Source organism: Otolemur garnettii, unplaced genomic scaffold (genome assembly GCF_000181295.1).
Source record: "Otolemur garnettii isolate 467f Iridium unplaced genomic scaffold, OtoGar3 scaffold00037, whole genome shotgun sequence".
NCBI lineage: Eukaryota > Metazoa > Chordata > Mammalia > Primates > Galagidae > Otolemur > Otolemur garnettii.
Genome location: NW_003852432.1, coordinates 5,337,086 through 5,358,224, shown reverse-complemented (window position 1 = coordinate 5,358,224; position 21,139 = coordinate 5,337,086). Strand labels below are relative to the sequence as shown.

The window sequence follows — 21,139 nt, the reverse complement described above, 5'->3', positions numbered from 1 at the left end:
CATTATTGTTTGGCGGGCCCAGGCTGGATTCGAACCTGCCACCTTAGGTGTATGTGGCTGGCACCTTAGCCACTTGAGCCACAGGCGCTGAGCCACAAATGCTTTTGTTATTGTATAATGCTGAAGTCAGGGTTTTTAGTGTGCCCATCACCTGAGTAGTGTACATTGTACCCAATAGGTGAGTTTTTATCACTCATCTCCCTTCCATCCCTCCAATGTCCTTTAGGTCTCTCTGTGCCTGAGTCTCCAATTCCATGCAGATTGCTCCAAAAGTCATTATTTAATTTCTTTTTATAGCTAACCAGTACTTCGTGGTGCGTGTGTTTGTATATGTGTATGTATATATATGTGTACATGTGTGCATACACATACACATATCTCTCACAGTTTTCTTTATCCACTCATGAATTGATGGGCACTGATATGGATTCCATATCACTGCAATTGTGAATTGTGCTGTGATAAATATTAGAGTGCAGGTATCTTTTTGATAAAATGACTTATTTTCCTTTGGGTACATACCCTGTAGAGTGAGTGCTAGAGCAAATGGTAAGTCTACTTTTATTTCTTTGAGGAATATCCATACACTATTCCACAGAGCCTGTACTAATTTGTAGTTCCACCAACCATGGGTAAGGATTCCTTTCTCTCTGCATACATGCCAACATCTACTGGGTTTGGACATTTTAATAAGAGCCATTTTAATCGGGGTAAGGTGATCTCTTATTGTGGTCTTAATTTATATTTCCCTGATGACTAGTGATGTTGAGCATTTTTTCATGTTTATTGGCCATTTATCTATCTTGTTTTGAAAAACTTCTGTTTATGTCTTTTGTCCACTTTCTGATGGTGTTTTTTGTGTTCTTTGTGGATTCTAGATATTAGCCCTTTGTCACATACATAGTTTATGACTATCACCTCCCATTCTGTAAGTTGTCTATTTATTTTACTGTCTTTCTGAACATTTTAAAGAATAAGCATCCTTTGAGGCTAAGTTCACAGTACAATATTCTAAAGTGGAACTAATTTTTTAATCTTTGCATGCAACTTTCTTCAGGGCAGCTCTATTAAATGTAATTTCCTTTCTTTCTTTCATAAATGTGAACAATAACTTTTACTTTTCAGGGTAGCGATTTATTTGCAATAATCCAAGCAAATAACCTTTCTTATGAAATTCCTACTTTATTTATTTCATGGTATTTGTTTCAGTTAAAGTAATGATTTGATTCTATGTTCCTGCCAACCTTTTAGCCCTATCCAATACAGTAGACTATGGTAATATATTAGACTTTTCCAAATATACTCTACATCCAAACCCTTTCCGTTCTTCAGTTTTTAAACTCAAACCTTACTTTTCCCATAAACATTCCTCTAACTACTATAATTTGAACCAATCATATTACTAGCATCTGTAATCCTTTGGCACTTGCAAAAACACACAAACATATACAAACAAACGGCATCTCTATTTCAGTCACTAGAGGCAATGAAACTTGGATCCAAATGCTCTATAATTATTTTATGTTTCTTAATTATATTCTCCCAAAAGATTATAAGAAATAAACTTCTCACGTAGTTCTGTTTTTCTCACAGGAATTTCAGTACTCATTCATTTGTTCGATGAAAATATTTACTATGCTGACCACATATTAGTTAATGTACTAAGCACTAAGTATTTAAAATATAGTCCTGATAGCCAGAATTTTCAAATTTCATGAGACGTAAAGTTAAGAAAAGTAATTAAAATGAAAATTGAGCATAGTTGATGCTTGCAGATAAATGGGTAACTATGGGTTGCTAGGAAGCACTTAATGGTGAAAAGCAAAGAGACCTGAAGAACAGCTAGGAGTTAGCCAGATTAAAAGGAACTAAATGATACAATCAAAGAATTCTAGACTTGAAGTTCAAATTCCCTAGCGCTGGTACTGAGGAGATATAAAAAATATGTTCATCTAAGTTCTTTTTATACTTGGATGTATTTCTGCCAGCACTGATTAAAACTTAGTCTTCAAGTCTAGGCTTTTTTGATTTCAGGTCATAAGGTGATTTTTATTCTCATGCAGGAAAAATGTCAACTTTGCTTATTTCTCTTCCCTATTTCCTATTCTCTTTTGAAAGCATTGGCTGTAATAGGAGATATACAACAATCATGTTCTTAAATTGATTCAGAAACTAGGAGCATAATGAAATCCATTTAGCTGCTGACAAATGAGACAGCATAGCCTGTAGAAGAGAGAAACAGAAGAACAGCAGGAAGACACATTTCAGAGGAGGGAAGGTGCACGGATGACAAAAACCTTGAGAGCAGCAGGCCTCCATGGAAGAGAAGAAATGACTGCACGGCCAGACTCCACCTTTCCTTCCTCCTAGATTAATTCTCAAGTCCCTAAGGGCACAAATTAAGAATAACCTCAAACCCACCCCCCCACCTCCTCAAAAGCCACTAGGTAGTGATCAACTTTTCTTTTACACAGCAAAAGGGTTTTGTTCACCACAGAGGCACCCTGTTTAATGCAGTGCTCAGAAAGAGGGGGCATTTTTTTTTTTTATCCCATTAACTGTTAGCCACCTGAGTACGGAGAAAAAGCATTTAAATGACACAGCTAACAGCAATTACAGTTTTTTAAAGCTCGTGATTGTAAGAAGTGCTGTATAAATCAAAGAGAATCAAAGAAGTAAATGGCCTTGACTCTAGGGAAAACCTCTTACAGAAATTCAAATGTTCTCTGCACATAGGTACATTGGGTTCTTTATCCAAACAGGTCAGGAACACCCAAGATATATTGCAAACCAGCTGATGATTTTTCATACAAATTTCTTGACCTGAATTTCTTCACTTCTGTCAACCTGTGAGTTTTTCATATTTGATAGCCTGAGGAAGTTAATGTTTGATGTGTTAAAATTATAAATTATGTAATGCTTTTAAAAAAGCCTTTAGAGTGTGACTTTGATTAAGAATGAGAACTTTTATACTGTATTAGTTTGATGCTTTGATTGGACTAACTTAAAATTCATTCATTATTCAGAGATATTCTATGTTATAAAAAGATTAAAAATAAAAAATAAAATGCTGATTCAATAAACTACATAGTATTTGGACTCGCTGAAGTTAAACCAAAACCAGAAAATAAAATTATATCCTCCAAAGTTACTTCCAAATTATAGGAAATATTTTTCTGTATTACACAGCTCTGGGCTACAGTGCCAAATGTAGAACATATAGGTCTGGTTGTTTGTTACTTTTGTCATCTGAAAAGCTGAATGTCTAGCCTTATGGATTAATTATAAGGTATTTTTTCTTAGTGATCAAAAAACTGGAGAAAATAAGTTATTTGATCCAAACTTTATGATATCAATACTAACTTCACCTGAATATTAGTGACAATACTAGGCATGGGATGGGGAAGGTAGACAGGCATAATTTATAGGGGAATAGGCATCGTGTGAATATTTATGAGAAAAGACTGTAAAATTTAATTGCTTCTATGACTCTTAGTTGACATCATATGCAAAAAGATGATTAAAAATGATTTTGTAATAGAGTAGCAATGAGTTTTTAATTTATTGTAACAGAATAAAAGCAGGCCAAAAGTCACTGTTAGTTAATATTTATAAGGCCTGGATAATTAGGCTATATAAATTGATTGGGGATTGTCTTCAACCATAGTTAATCCATTCTGTGACTGTTTGTCCTGTCCTGTACTACACTGTGGTCAAAACTGAGCTGAAATCTCCTTGTATCAGCTAAAATGTCCAATTCCTCTTAATTTAGCCTGGGGACTGATGAGATTACCTGGTTTACCAGCTGGAGTGACTATAGAGTTGGAACTCCAATTCTAACACTTAAGACCCTCAGAAAGCCTTCCCGCTGATTTCAACAAGTCTGTGGCTAACTTTTCCAAGCTTCCCTCATCTTTGTGTGCTGCCCCGCATCACTCTCGACATGAAGTCTAGATTATCTCCCTAGTTCCTTCTCCTCTTCCTAAACAAAAAGGTGCCTTGCACTTAATATTTCATGTATTTGGTAACATAACTAAAGAAACCACAAAACTGACCTCATGCCACTCTTGATGCCTCCCAAATGCCTCTCTTCGTTCTCTCTTTCTCTCCAGGACAACCGTTAAAAATCTCCATTTTCCTGGCACAGAACAATTCATCTTCTCCTCATGATTCTACAGGGCTTCAGATTCTACCCTAACAACGTATCAAAGTATTTACAAAACAAAAAACAGATCTTCCCCTACCATTTCACCTTCTTTTCTTTCTATTGGTGAGATTTACATACAGACATTCTCAGAGTGCTATACTTCATGATAATAGGTAATTCATGGTCTCATGGTCATCAATTGGCTCTGGAGTTGCTTTTATATGAATTGGGCCTTAATCCACTTACAGACTCTGTATATATAATTTCAGAAAATATTTTTTAACTGTTTAGAGACAGTGCTAAACAAGGAGTCTGAGGTAGCAGGTGTTCTAGACCAGGTGTCCTCAAACTACAGCCCGCAGGCCACATGCGGCCTGGCGAGGACATTTACCTGGCCTGCCAGGTGTTTTTGCCGCTGCTGCCTGTCCTGCTTAGCAGCTGACTGGTTCCGGGGCCCACAGTCTGGCCCCCCAACAGTCTTAGGGACAGTGAACTGGCCCGCTGTTTAAAAAGTTTGAGGGCCCCTGTTCTAGACAAAAAGAAGAATAGACATTGTAAAAGGATGTACAACAATAGAGTTTGTAATAGTTTATACAGGAAACAGAAAGCAGCTTGATAGCACACGTGAGAAGTCCTATAGAAGGCTGTGTCACCTAAGGAAGGGTGCCACCCAGTTTCCCTGTCCACAGCTATTCAGACGCTGGAGGTCCTTCAAGCCATCCTGTTGCCTCGCTCCATGGGTCCTTTCTAGTGAGGTTAGAAGACAATCCTGAAGCTGGATGCAAGATGCAAGATAAACCAACTTACTAAACAAGTAAGTTTCATTCAAAATATGACTGTGGGATGGTCATATGACTGTGGGTGGTTGCTCACACCTGTAATCCTAGTAGCACTCTGGGAGGCTGAAGTGGAAGGATCACTTGAGTTCAAGAGTTTGAGATAAGCCCAAGCAAGAGTATGCCCTCCCCTCAATCTCAGTTTAAAAAATATAGAAAAATTAGCCAAGTTTAATGGCTCACACCTGTAATCCCAGCACTCTGGGAAGCTGAAATAAGAGGATCAATTGAGGTCAGGAATTGGAGACCAGCCTGAACCAGAGCAAGATCCCATCTCTACTAAAAATAGAAAAAGTAGCTGGGTTTTGTGGTGGGCAACTCTGGCCCCATCTACCTGCAAGGCTGAGGGAGGAGGGTTGGTTGAATCTGGAGTTGGAATTTGCTATGAGCTTGGCTGATGCCATAGCACTCTAGTCTAGGGCAATAGAGTAAGACTCTGTCCTTACAAAAAATAAAAAGATTAGCCTGGAATAGTGGTACACACCTGTAGTTCCTACTAGTCAAGAGTCTGATGCAGGGGGATCACTTGAGTTCGAGTTCCAAGATGCGTCAGCTGTGATTGTGCACTGTACCCCAGCCTGGGTGACAGAGTGAGACCCTGCCTCTAAAATTTTTTTTAAGTTTTGAATTTAAAAATATAGGAAAATATGACTCTGGGGAATTATGAATATTATGGTTTTGCTACAGTAAATTAATCATTCTTATAATTAATATATTCAAGAATTTCAAATGCCACTATATACATTACATAATTTTTTGATGTTACTTGGAATATAAAATCACGCAACCATTATTTCCGTTCATTATCTTTTCCCGTTGCTTTCTTCCACAAGCATTTATTGATACTCTAGGATAAGCACTGTACTGAGATATGAGGAAACAGAGATAAAAGACAGCTCTCTCCTTGAAAAGTTCAGAGCCTAGGAAGGATCCAGAAATGTAAATAGATACAATAAAAATTGACCACTATGTATAAAGAGAGAGGCAAGAGAGAGTCTCAAGAGAGCATACAGGACAGGCTAACTTAGGAGGATCAGCGGGTCCTTTCTAGCTGAGGAGGCATCTGCACTTGTTTTAAAGGGTCAGTAGCTGTCGATGAAAGGATGAAGAAAAGAATGCTCTATGTAAAGACAAGACCAGATGCAAAAGCATCAAAAACATATGATCCTTCTGGGGGCAGGCGTGTAACTGAGCACTGCTAGAGCAGTGTGGATACAGTGTGGGAGCAGAGACAGCAGTGGTACAACAGTGGTGGTGCCGGGGTGTGCAGAGAACTAATCATGAAAAGCCTCTTCCCTGAGAGCAGTAGGGAGGGAGGGGCAGGGTCAAAGCTGGATTTAGTGAGGACATGACAGCGTCAGTATAGATGATGGAGGAAGGAATTGAGAAAGGAGACCAGAGGCAACAGCACAGTTTGGTAACATGAGATCCATATGAGAAGGAAATCCAGATTTAATTAAATCACAGTCAAGCTCATGTACATAAGAGAAGGCAAGGCTGGCCTGTCAGGTGACATCACCCCAGGGCAGATAGGGAGGCATGAGGGAGAGCTACCCACAGCAGCTGCTCATAAACCTCTCATCCTTTCATATTCCAGGAGGATCACAAAGCATTCTGACAAGACGCGCATTAGCTGCAGTTCAAGTCTTTGCCTACATGGCCTATTGGATACATGCCAGGTCATCAGGGCACTCATAGCAGACCCATTTCCCTACGGGTAATGGTAATCAGGTTAAAAAGAAAGAGTTAAGGAATTAAGGAGATATTAAAGTGATAGAACAAACTGGTTGGTGAGTAAATGAGGAAGTCGAGAATAACTACCACTGAGGTTTCTGCTGGATCAACTGAGAAGATGATGAAATATTCATAGAGATAGGTCATGCCTGTGCTATGAGTACAGAGTGGGCTGAGAGCAAGAGTGGGCTGGAGGTGGAGAGGGTGAGGGATGGTGAGATGATGTGACGTCGGGGTTGCCAGGCCAACTTGATGTGTACTCTTGTGATATTCAAAGAGCAAGGACAACAGCAATTGGATATATCACTTGGAAGTTCCTTTGAGAAATCTGGCTTGGAACTGTAGGGTGTTCAAGGATACAAGTAGTAGTTAAAGCCATAAATAAACTGAGATCATGTAGGAGAGTATACAAATAAAATGAGAGGACATTTGAAATATCATAAAAATATATATGGTTTTCAAGAACCAATGTCCTCAAATAATAAGGATCATAGAATCACCACAACTTGATATCTTGAAGAAATGCATCCCTTTTCTTCTGTAGCTGGAATGGCTTTAAATTGTTTGGAAAGATCTGGTTTATAAAAGGAAATTGGTCACTATGGAAACAGGCTATTCAAAATCGAACAGGCAGTTTGACCACAAAAAGGGTAATTACTTTAGTTTTTCCCTTAATTGTGTATTTTCATGGTTTTCAATAGTTGTATATTCTCTTGGTCAGAAATTTGCAGTCAGTTAATGATGCGTTAAACAAAAGCAGAAACACTAGTCTATAGCCATTGTGCCCATGTTGCTGACGACTGGGGCACTTCAGACCCAGACATTTGGTGACTTTAATACTCTGCATTTTATCACGGTGTGTGACTCCTCTAAGGTACATGGCCAGCCTAAATCTAAACGAACAGTCACAAGAATGGTGTCTCCATCTTTTCCTTCATGGCTAAATCCCGTTAGTTAAGAATACATTAATTTCATTTTGCTTGTCAACCTTCTTTCTATACTGTAGTTAAAATCTAAGCTACACCAGAATATATATATATATATATATAATGTAAAGAAGTATATAATAAATTTTATATATATATAATTTAAAGAAGTATGCCATCAAAATGCTAAACAAAATTCATGTAAATTCTTACAATGTAAATCTCTCCATTAGGTCAGTATTCCACATTTTTAAACTCAGGATACATTCATATTTAAATAAAAGTTACCACACTAACCTTATTCAAAAAAGCTTGTACTTCTGCATCCTGACTCTCTACACGAGCAGTGTATCTATGTCTCCCAATGCAAGCAATTATCTGAGTCTCTTTTTCCAGAATTTCGCACAAAGCAGCTTTCCTTTCAGCTCCAGTGAAAGTCTCGTTAATGCGTATAAGTTCTTCTTGCCGCCAGACTAGAGTAATAATGAGAAAGATTCTTTAGTTTTTAAAATCCCACATCTTTACAGAGCATTTTTCACCACCACATCCTGACAAGGGCATTTTATGTTTTCATCAGTTTAAACACAGTTACATATCGAATCATGCATATTGTACAACTGATGTGTGGGGGAGAAAGGTGAAATGGATGCTTAAAGGCTTAAACAGAGGCCAGAGAAGATCAGTAGAGATAGTGCCAAATTATCCCTTCAAGTAAGCATGAGCAGGCCCCAGCACTAAAAAAAATAAGACTTGGCTCTTGTGGTGGCCATGAATGTGCACTGCTCAGATCCCCTTTCAGGAGAGTACCTGTCATGAAGAGTAGATGGAGTTGACAGTTCCAGCTACAGCACTTGGAGCACCACTGCAGTGTTGGAGCAGAGGCCGCACTCTGCCCACAAAGCTCACAGTGACTGAGAACCACAAGGGAATCAGAGCCTGGCCATGTCTGCCCAACAGTGGACTCTTCAGTGGTCATCCGCCTCAGAGCTACCGCTGGACTGGTTTTAGACTTCCTTAGAGCTGCATCCTTTTGAGACTCTCCATCCCCTATCCCCTTTCCTTTCCTCTCTCAGCTTCCTCAGGTGTCAACCTCATCTCTGTCTGAAGACTCTCCTTGCTCCCCTCCCCTTGGTCTTTCGCTTCCTAACTCCCTTGGTGTCATCTTCCTCCGCACCCTAATTGACACACTTTTATGTAGAATTGTTGCCTTCAATTGTTTTCTCTATTCACTTAGTTATTATTTTCCATTCCCTTGTGAAACCCCAAATTATAGCAGCAAATGTTATAAACATTTCGCTAAAGTAATTGCATTTACTCTTGACTATGAATAAAGACTATGTTACCCAAACGTATATAAATCAAAATTTCTGAGCTCAGATATAAGAATTTTAACAAGTCTCCATTCAATTTTTATATACACTGAATTTGGGGTCAAAAAGTCTTTTTAGTCCACATTTCAAAAAATGTCAACCTTATTTACATTAACAGAAGAATAAAGTTGTAAAGAAACTTGGAAATTAATTTGCTCAACCCCACATTTAAGGAAGACTCTTCCCCACAGTTTAGATGGGTTTAATCTGCCCATCCTTTCCTAGCATTACCCTGTGAGGTACCACTGTATCATTCTATTTCTTGAGCTGCATGGTATTCCTTTGGGATACCTGAAGGTCATCATCACATCGCATTTGTGTTTTTTCTTCTCCAGATATAAACACTTCCATTTATTAAACTGTACATCATTCAACTTATTTCCCATCTCAAGTCAAGCTCCTCTGGTTTATCACAATATCTCTTAAAATGTGGTACATACATCAAATTTCTGTCAAGATAGAGGCTTCTACACAAGCTGCTACCTCCCCTCTCCTAAGTTCCTACTAAAATGCTACAAGAGCTATGAAAGGGGAGAGAAGGGAAAGAAATCTGAAGCAGTACTGAAAATTAGAGAGGAGTTGGATACTTGTGGTGGAAACTTTGGGGAATTTCTAAAAAATATAGTATAGACATTATTGAGTAAATGGAAGACACTGTCAAAAAGGGACAATATTTAGGGGAAATGTTATCCCTAAATTCGTGCTGTCTTATCTCAGAAGTGGACTTTGTAGCAGAAGATAGTAAACCCCATCTAAGGGACGCAGAACTAGAGGAAAGGGTAGACTATGAAGCCATGTGACAATTTACTATGCTTTCAGAAAGCCTTGAAAATTTTTTCACAAGAATGCCTAACATTTTCAATCACTGAAGAAAATAATAACCATAACAGTTTGTTCAAAAAAGACAGGAAAAAAAGTATACAAAGCAGAAAGAAAGATGGGAGAAGCAAAACAAAGCATATTAATTACATTGGGAAAAAGTGAAATGGTTATATTTTTCTGTTGAAATAAAATAGAATAATTTTATAAAAATTCAGTGTCATGATGTTTTCAGGAGATGCACTTAAAACAAAGTGACACCAAAGGTGAAATATAAAAGGTTGGCAAACGTGAACAAAAAAGAAAGCTAGAGCGGTGATATTATTATGTAAAATTGGAGGGAAGACCTTGAAATTCAATTTTTGTGGTGGAGGATAATTTCACAGTGAAAGGCCTGTCATGAACATTTATAAACATTTATAAAGAATATAATGCGGATAATTTATTATTATATTGTCAGAATGATGTAGCCTTAGTCTCATGAACTACATTCTGACCACAAAATCAAACTTTACAAAAGTCTAAGAAATTCATGATTGATGAGTTTGTTACTTAAGAGTAGCTCTATCTATCAATGAAAAGAACTTTTAAGGAATATGACATAGGAAGGGGCAGAACAAGATGGCATCTTTGCAGCCAGGAATGGTAGAATTGGGGAGGGAAGACTCCAGGCACCTCTGGCTTGTGGGCTGTGCCAGAAACATCCCTTTGGGGGCACAGGGATGCAGGGGGAGACTTCAGGATCCCAGGAGGAGGATGAAAGCAGTGGAAAAGCTGCAAGTATTTGCATCAGGGCAGAAGCCAGCTAGCAGTGGTGGGTTCAGTGGCAATGGAAGCAAGAGTTGCAGACAGCGAAGGCTTTCCCTGTGGGTTTTGTTTTGGGGGGGTTTTTTGTTGTTTTTTTAGGGCACTTGTTTGGGTTGCCTTGGGAGAGCTTGGGCAAGTGAGCAAGTGACTTTCAACCCAACCCAGAGGCTGGGACTGAGCCACTGGGTGGAACAGAGCTTTCATTGTTCAGCTGTAGGTCAGGGCCAGCCATTGGGGGAGAGCTGCCTTGCAGGCTCAGCTCTCAGTGTCCCAAAGCAAGGCCGGTGCTGGTGCATCTGATAAGTGGGACAGCCATGTCTGGAGAGATCTGAGTGATACACGCTTTCCTGGGAAACCCATTGCATAGCGAAGGGACACAGTTTGGAAAGGATAAGGGATGTCTATTAAGTGGGCTGAGGAGAGATTCCAGCTCCCAACCCTGTGAGGTTTGAGGGCAAAGTAGTCAGCAGAGGTTTCCAGTCTCCATCTTACACAGCTATATCAGTGTCACGATTAGCATCTCATACCCCAGAAGATCACTGGTTGCCCAGGCAATATTCAACAAGATATATATATATAGACACACATATAGATAGTTTTTTCTTTTTAAAAAATTGTTTTCAATGTCTTCCCCCCTAGATTTTTCTTTTTCTTTTTTCTTTGTTTTTCCCATGTAAATATAATTTTTCACTATTGCCTTCTTTGAAAATAAGGACTTCATTTTTGCTAGTTTTTCTGCCCCTGTTATTCATTTTCCCCCCAATTTTATACCCTAAGATTTTTTCTTTGTTTATTTTGGTTTAATGTATAGTATTTTTTTTTCTTCTCTATTTGGTGGAGGTGGGCTCTTGTGTATTCTCAGGCTGGCAAGGAGCTGTGGATGTCAAGGAACCACTGAAACCACCCCCTTCAGAGGTTGAGATTCGTGGGTATAGGTCAAAGTACCCTACTGTACACCATGATTACTCTTCTCTCTCCTTCTATTCCTCTCTTCTTTTCATCAATCTCCCCTTTTACTCATCCTCTTTCCTTTCTCTTTTCTTTTTTTTTTTTGTCTTTTATCCATTCTTGCTTTTCACTCTTCCTTTTAGTCCTTTACCAAAAGGATACCTCAGCACCTTATATCAGAGACATGGTAGCTTAAAGATCAGGAGGAAGTGAAAGGAAAAAGTGGGGCAAGAAAACAGACAAAATTGAAACATTCATGAGGAAAAAAACAGCAGAAAAATCCTGGCAACATGAAAAACCAGACCAGAGTAACCCTCCCTCCCTTAAAGGACCATGAGGTAGCTACTGCACAGGATTCCACCTATAAAGAAATGTTTGAAATGACAGAAGGGAATTTAAAATATGGATGATAAAAACAATGAAGGAAATTGATGAGAAAGTGGAAAAGAACCAAAAGGAAATCCAAAAGCAGAATCAAATAAGATGAATGATATGAAGAATATAGAAAGGATATATATAGCAGAGCTTAAGGAACTCAAGCAGTCAATCAGGGAACTTAAAGATGCATTAGAAAGTATCAATAACAGATTGGACTGTGTAGAAAAAAGAATCTCAAAGGTAGAAGACAAAGCTCTTGAGCTAACTCAGATGGTTGAAGAGTCAGAAAAAAAGAGAGCGAGAAAGCAGAAAGGTCACTGGCAGAATTATGGAACTTCATGAAGCATTCAAATGTTGTAGGTATCCCAGAAGAAGAAGAAAAATGCCCCAGAGGTATGGAAGTCCTTCTAGAGGATATCATAAATTAAAATTTCCCAAATATCACCAAAGATTCTGACACATTCCTTTCAGAGGAATATTAAACCAGGTTGTATCAACTCAAATAGAGCTACTCCAAGACACATTGTGATGAACCTGTCCAAAGTCAAGACAAAAGAGAAGATTCTGCACACTGCCAGAAGTAAGTGCCAATTGACCTACAGGGGACAGTAAATGCAGACTTCTCAAAGGAAACATTTCAAGACAATGATCATCTACCTTTAATCTACTTAAACAATTCTATATCCTGCTATGCTAAGCTTTAAAATTGATGGAGAAATCAAATCTTTTACTGCTACACAAACACTGAGAAAGTTTGCCACAAGACCAGCTCTACAGGAAATATTAACACCTCTTCTACATACTGACCATCACAATGGACAACCAGCAAACTAAACATCCAGAAAGTAATGGACAAAACCTAGCTTTCACAATGATGCAAAAGATAACACTAAGCAATGAACTTTCACAAAATAAGATGACTAGAACACTACCACACTTATCAATTATCTCAATAAATGTTAATCTCCACTGAAGAGGCATAGACTGACTGGTGGGATAAAAAAACACAAGCTATCCATTTGCTGCCTGCAGGAAACATACCTAGCCTCAAAGGACAAATTAAAACTCCTCGAAAAGGGATGGAAGATGGAGATGGACAGATCCTCTAAATACAAACGAAACAAAAGTACAAGGGACTTAAATGTAACCCTAGAATAACTGTGCTTGATACACACACACACACACACACACACACACACATATAACCCTCCATCCCAAAGATAAAGAATATTCATTCTTCTCATCCACCCATGGAACATTCTCCAAAATTAATCATATCCTAGGACACAAATAAAACCTCAATAAAATCAAAAGAATTGAAATTTTACTTTGTATCTCCTCAGACCTCAAGGCAATAAAGGTAGAACTCAACTCCGACGACAAAAACGTTCAACCCCACACAAAGGCATGGAAATTAAACAACCTTATGCTGAATGACAGTTGGGTGCAGAAAGAGATAAAAGAGTAAATAATTAACTCCCTTGAGTATAACAACAATGAAGACACAAGCCACCAAAACCTGTGGGACACTGCAAAAGCAGTCCTAGGAGGGACATTTAAGATATTTGATGCCTACACTTAAAAAATAGAAAGAAAGCACATCAATAACCTAATGAAGCATCTAAAAGAAATGGAAAAGGAAGAGCAATCGAATCCTAAACTGGCAGAAGGAAAAATAACAACCAAAATTAAAATCAGAAGTAAATGAAATTGAAAATAAAAGACTCATTCAGAAAACTAATGAAACAAAAAGTTGGTTCTTTGAAAAATCAATAAACCATTGGCCAGATTAACCAGAACAGAAAAGTAAAATCTTTAATAACCTCAATCAGAAATGCAAAGGGTGAAATAAAAACTAATACCACAGAGATACAAGAGATTATTTGTGACTACCACCAAAAACTTTATGCCCAGAAATTTGACAATGTGGAGGAAATGGACCAATCCTTGAATCACATCATCTTCCTAGACTTAACCAGGAAGAAACAGGTCTCTTGAACAGACCAATATCAAGCACTGAGATTGCAAAAACAATAAAAAAGTTTTCAGAAAAAAAAAAAAAAGCCCAGGACCAGATGGCTTTATATCAGAATTCCATCACACCTTCAATGATGAGCTTGCACCTATACTGCAGAACATATTCCAAAACATTGAGAAGGAAGGAGCCTTCCCTAACACACTCTATAAAGCAAACATCACCTTGATTCCAAAACCAGGAAAGGACCAACTAAAAAGGAGAACTACAGACCTGTTTCACTAATGAATACCAATGTAAAAATACTCAACAAAATCTTAGCTAATAGATTGCAGCTACTCATTAAAAAAATTATACATCACAATCAAGTAGGCTTCAAAGGGCCATAGTTGTGTTCAGGTAACAAGTTTATATGGAATTTGTGTCATTCAGCCTGGTAAGTATTATTAAAAAGTTGGTAAAGGGAGTTGGTTGAAAAGTTCTGCTGGCTCACCTTGCCTAAAGATGATAAAGAAACTCTAAGGCCAATTACAAAGACAGACAGCTCAAGTCCTATCTTGATGCAACACAGAACCTTGGTAAAAACTCATACTTGGGCTGGGCACTCATAGCTCAGTGATTAGAGCCCCAGCCCTGTACATTGTGGGTAGTGGGTTTGAACCCGGCCCTGGACTGCTTAATGAAAAAAAAAACTCCTATTTGTCGGAATAGGACAATTGGAACTCTGTGAAATGATGTTCAGGTTTTCATTTGCAGCTAACATCCACCATTAATTAACAAAGTAATAGACTGTACCTGTGATGACACTTTTGTCTTAATCTGGCTCTTAATGGAGGATATTAGCATACCAGAGAAGAATTTTTCAAACCTGACAACGTGACAAACGATTGCTGCGTTTCATCTTTTTTAAGCCACTCTTTCTTGTGTTCTATTCACTGATAAGAGAGCAAAGTAAGTCATTAAGGGCAGAAATGCCAAAACAGCTGCAATTTACTAGCTTGCTGGACCTCAACAGATAGGAGCTAAGTAGGCGATATTGGCTGTGACACGTACATACATTTTACATGGGTGCACTGCTTTCTCTCACAGTAAAATCTCTCACTACAGAAGTTATCCCTGGTGAGGGTATTTTAATATTTTTGTCATGCAGGATTCATTCAAAGGCCTCTCTAGGTGACTGTCTCTCCAAGCAGTTCAAAATACAGTGACAGCCAATGACTAGCAGTAACTATCACTCAGCAATATAATAGAAACTTCTATTTATATTCTTTAAAAGAAACGCACAACTGCTAAGTACCTGGAAAATGCAATAAACACTTTTCTAAAAGAAGAGCTGATTACAAGAAAGTGAATAAAACCCCTATGGGTTAAAAGGCAAAATCAAGAAACTAAAATCCACAGGGATAAATAGGTCCCAACAGCTTCAAGAGTCCTGAGCACATGTGCTGGGCACCATGGCCTTTAGGGCTAAAGGGGTTAAGTCCTTGGAACTTGAACAGGTAAGAAATGGAACTGAGTCTTCTCTTCTCACACAGAGTAAGAAAACTGTACCTTCAATATAAAACAAAAAAATCCACAGGCCAAGAAAAGGTAGGGTGTTTGTTGAGACTTAACTCACCCTAAGCCTTCTAGGAATTCCAAACAAACAAGAAAAAAATTCTAGTTCATTTAAGTTTGCAATGCAATTTTTAAAAATATTCAAGAGAGTGCATATATCCACTGACCAGTGTATGTAAGAAATACTAGTAATAATTTTATTCCTAAAAACCAAAAATTAGAAGCAACATTTAGCAACTGGAAAATGGATAAATTGTGATATACTATGGAGTACTCTGTGGAAACTTTAAGAAAAACTAGCTAGAACTCTAAGCAACAGTATAGATGAATCTCAGCTATAACACTGAGGCTAAGAAGTCAGAAATAAAAGAGAACATTCTACACAATCCAGTTTAAATGAAGTTTGGAAGCAGAAACAATTTGTGTCTGGCAATCAAAGTCAGACTGGTGGCTATAGGGGTGGAAGTGGGGTATTGAAGATGAGAGGATCTTCTGGGGCGTAAACATATTCTGTATCTACATACATAAAAATTCAAGCTGTACCCTTAAGACTTGTGAGTTTATTATATGCACATTATACTTCAATATTTTAAAATATTAACAAAGATAAGTAAAAATCAGCAGGTATACAAGCTTGTCAAAAAGTTCAGACAACAAAGTTGGTTTTGGCTCGGCTCCTGTAGCTCAGTGAGTAGGGTGCCAGCCACATACACCAAAGCTGGCGGGTTAGAGCCCGACGCGAGGCCTGCTAAACAACAAGGACAAAGGCAACCAAAAAATAGCTGGGCATTGTGGTGGGCACCTGTAGGCAAGAAAATTGCTTAAGCCCAAGAGTTGGAGGTTGCTGTGAGTTGTGATGCCACGGCACTCTACCAAGGGCAACAAAGTGAGACTCTGTCTCAAAAAAAAAAAAAAAGTTGTTTTATTTTAACTATAAAACAAAATTTTCTAAAATGAAAAATCATTAAAAATATAATAAACATCAAATGAATTTGAACATAGTCAACAAAATGTTAAAAATATGTTTCTATTTTTAAACTTAAAACTTCAGGGATGAATTAGACAGCAATTTTTTAAAAAGCCTCAAAAAAAAATTAGTAAGCTAAAAGATACATATGAAGTAATTGTCCAAAAATTACTACAAAGATACTACAGGATAAAAATATAAAATGAAGAATAGCATTAAACAAGAATAGCACACCAAGATATGTCTAATAGAGTGAGAAACTAGAAAAGAGAAAAGGTGACACAGAGAGACAGCAGCTAAGAATTATCCAGAATTCACAAGAATCACAGATTCTCAAGCTGATTATGGACTGAAATTCCAAAGAGTATAAAAATAAATAAGTGTAGGGCGGCACCTGTGGCTCATGGAGTAGGGTGCCGGCCCCATATGCTGGAGGTGGTGGGTTCAAACCCAGCCCCCACCAAAAAACAAAAAAACCCCTGCAAAATAATATTAATAATTAATAAATAAGTGTAGACAACATAAATACGTAATAGTAAGCAGTAAATGGTAACAAGAAATAAACATTTAAAAGTAATAAAAGAGGCAAGTAGAAAAGAAATAAGATAAAAGATTAATACCCAACTATACCCATAAATAATCACATTATATGTGGATGGTCTAAATATCTCATTTAGAAGTCAGAGATTATCCGATTATATTTAAAAATATGATACAGTTATACATTGCATATAAAAACCATACTTTGAATATAAAGATACAAAGAAGCTAAAAAAATAGCGAGATGGTAAAAGATAGACCATGCTTTGGTAAAAGATACCTCATCCTGTAATCAAAAGAAAGCTGGAAAGAGTATACCAATATTAGGCAAAGTCGACTTGACATCAAGGAATATCATAAGATAAAGGGCTCGATTTACAACAGGACGTAGCAATCATAAATGTTTATACATCTAATAAGAGAGTTTCAAATACACAAAGGAAAATCTGATAAAATTGCAAAGACAAGATACACGCATCTCTCTAGAGGGCCCCCCAATACGGCAGGACCCAAGAGGACCTCAAATCACCATACCCACAATCTCTTGCTTTCTCCACTGTATAATCCCCCTTTGACAAAAGCCATCTATGCTCCAGAAAACTGGGGAGTGCTGTGACTGTCAGTGCAGCCGCTGTATCTGCTCCATCCCTCCTCCAGATCTCTAGGTTTCCTAGATTGGAGCCAGACCCCAACCTAACACCCTGTTCAAGGTTCAGGTACCAATCTGTGTCTCCCAAACACAAGGTACATATTTCAGAGGTCCCCAGGAGGGTTCCCTGGAGGTTCCTCTCACTAAGTATTTAGTCAGAAAACAGCACAACCCACCACACTCACCTCAAAGCATTGCAATGGCCCTGTCCAAAGAAATGACTTCACTAACCTCTTAAAATCTTCTCTCCCTTTCTATTCCTCTGATCTTTCTGAGTGGTCCATGAGCCAAAAAATAGATCCCACTTTATTTCATTTGTAGAATCTTTATAAGGGAGAAAGATTGTCTCACACAGGCTCATCTGTTAGAGCCTTATTCAAAAGTGAGGCAGACACGACGGGAAAGAAGGGCCAGGGCTGGGAAGGATGGCAGAGCCCTTGAAACTCATACTTTCCTGCAGGCTTATAAACCCGCACAACCTCCGAAAAACTGCCTACTAGGATCCCCCATATGAGACACGCATATCCCGTGAAGGAGCAATTCCACTTCTGGGTTTACACCTAAGAGAAATACACCTTTACAAAAAAAATGTTTGTAGACACACACAGAAAAATTTATTTTGTATAATTCCATTTATATAAAAATTTTAAATGGGGAAAAAAAAACCCAAATTGTTGCAGGTTATTTGGGAGGCTTAGCAGATATTGAGTTTTTTTTTTTTTTTTTTTTGGTCAACTACCAGACCTAGTGACAATTCAGATCAATAAAAGTCACTCTAGACATATTGCTATTTTTAAAAAGACATAAAAATCAAATACTGTTGTCTGAATATAGCCATGCCTTTGACATATTATCTTATACATGTAAATTTGTTTTCTTAAATTGATATCATTTTGTTTTTATTACTAAAGAACGGGTTACCTTCAGGAAAAATTAAGCTTCATATTATGAATTATGGTTCAAACCACACAATTATCACCATGAGCCACAAGAGGGCAGCAATTTCAAGGACTGGAATTATGAATAAGCACTGAAGAAAACCGTATTAAAAAAAAGAGTAAATTATTGAGATTGTGAACCCGAGATTTTTAATAACAAAAAACAACTTTAATTTGTGGGTTCTAATTTAGAATTTTAGAATTAGAAAGGCCTGAGAGATGTCTCTTCTACCTAAGAAATTTCATTGGCACCATTTTTGTTTTCCTCCGTACAAATCAGGTTTTATGTGTTTTTGTTTATATGTTTCACTTTATATAGGAACTTTGCATAAAATCACTTAAATAGAACAGTAATCCACATATGTACAGGTCTTTGCATTTTAAGTACTTTCAAAATGCAATATTTTATATGTTTTTATTTTATTATGCCTTCTGAAGTAGATGTGCCATGAATTATTAAGTCCTTTTTTATAGGTAAAAAATTGAGGCTTAGGAGAAGTGAGGAATTTTCCCCAGTTAATAAATCCAATAAGTAGAAAAAGCAGAACCTCGTTTGAGATATTTTCTCTTATTTGCCCAGGTACCTCTTAACCAAAAATAACAATGGTATCCTTTACTTTGTTTATACATAAACTTGGAATAGCTTTAATTCCGTTCTGCTCTGATAGAACTGGTCAATATGACCTTTCACAAACACCTGGCTGACAGTGCTCTCTTTTGAACTACCAATGCTTGGGAATAACCTTTGTTACCACCTGACAGAGAAAAGGAAGGTAGAAGTGAAGTTTAAAGTAAAACAAAGAGTATTTCCAGAGATCAGCAATCAGGAGAAAAAGAGAAACAGACATACAAATCTAGGAAAAAGGCTTAACAGTTACCTCAAACACTACCACGGAAATTGTAACTATTCCTAAAGCCACCCAATTTTGTGTATTACCAGAGAGATTAATTTGTTAATATTGTTTGCTAGACCTAGTGTTTAATTAAATCTTTGATGAATAGTGTATTGTCTTACAGCTATTAAAATAAACCAAATAACTAACACCTAAAAAAGGAATTCAATTAGAAAGAAAACTGTGACTTCAGTAATAGGACACACACCACACACACAAACAAAGACATCTAAGAAAATTGCTTAAAGTTAATATGATGAATAATCAGAGAGAAGTCAAAGACTTACTTTCCTGGGTAAAAGTACCCCACTCGGCTGCAAAAAATAGTTAAGGCTATTTTTAATTTTCAAAATTCTTCTGTGTCTTCAAAGAGTCTAATTTTTCTACTCTCGGATATCTAATGTAATAAATAACTCTGCTGTTCCATTTATTTCCAGCTTAACAGATACTGCTGGCAAGGCAGAAAGTTAGTTACATTACTCCATCCTGGATTTCTTCCTTTCATTCATTCATTCATTCATTCATTCATTTTATTATCAACATTTGTTGTCCATGTGACGTAAGCACAGAGAAAGAGAGCTCATCAAAATATAAATGGACTATTCCCTCATGGAACTTACAATACAGTGGAAGAAATAAATATTAAACAAAAGATGTAGTATTACAAACGCTAGTGTTATAAATGGAAAGTATTAAATGCAGGGCGAAGCATGAGATGACAATAGAATATCCAAGCTATATCGCTAGTTGCAAAAACCTTGAACTAGGGAAGCAGAGACCAGAAGGTAGGTAATGTGGAAATGGCTTCAAGAAAGGGAATAATGTCTCTATTGCCCTGAACAAAGAGTGCTTGGCTTATTCAAGTAACTGAAGCTTTTAATTTATCAATGACTAGCACACAAACTATAGGAGACATGAGGAATAAAAGTCAATATATAGAGAATACACATTTATATATCATTATTGATGAAGGGGAATTTAAAAGGTATTTCCAAGCCTCTCCTATAAAGAGCAAAATCAGACTGGATGCTGGATTGAGGGATTAAAGAATAGCTCAACTCTAAGTTCGTAAATTCCCAAGACCATCAGAAAACCAGATTAGACAGTACTTTTTTCTCACATGGATGAAAATCAAATTAGTAATATACTAAACTGAATAATTCACAGAGCAGTGTGCACATTTTATTTATTAATTGTTAATATAAAATCACTTCTAATCTTATTTCAACCTTAATTTTTGCACCAAATGTGAGATACTATTCCTCTTTCTAAATTCTCTAGTCCAGATTCCCAAGACACCTCCAGAAAATACTAATGTCTTCCTTTTTACTTTAGTAAACCTTTTCTACCTACTAATGAAAAACTTAAAAATTAACGTTTTATGCAAAGCCTATGTCAAACGTACGTTCCAGTGCATTATAAAGAAGTTCAAAGTCTTCATTTGTTTTGGGATAATGTCTCCGGTAATAGTCTAATTTCATCCATTCTTCTTTTTCTCTTATCTTTCGTAGTTCTTCCTGAGCTTCCCACTCCAGTCTCAATTCTTTCTCTCTTCTTATACTCTCTACGAAGACCCTAGCATGCCATTGCCTGTAATAAGTCTGTAGCACTAATACCTATAGTTAAAGCAAAAGGAAATAGAAAGTGTCTATCAT

General features: G+C 37.3%; 1 protein-coding gene across 1 annotated transcript in view; it reads right to left on the bottom strand.

Annotated features, from left to right (window-relative positions):
• IQUB (IQ motif and ubiquitin domain containing) overlaps positions 1-21,139 on the bottom strand; it is an 85,012-nt gene that overhangs the window by 47,590 nt on the left and 16,283 nt on the right. Inside the window, exons 6-7 of the mRNA XM_003789818.2 lie at positions 20,890-21,100; positions 7,941-8,116 (exon numbers count right to left, since the gene is read on the bottom strand). Of these exons, the coding sequence (XP_003789866.2) occupies positions 7,941-8,116; positions 20,890-21,100 (387 nt within the window). The remainder of the gene's footprint in view (positions 1-7,940; positions 8,117-20,889; positions 21,101-21,139) is intronic.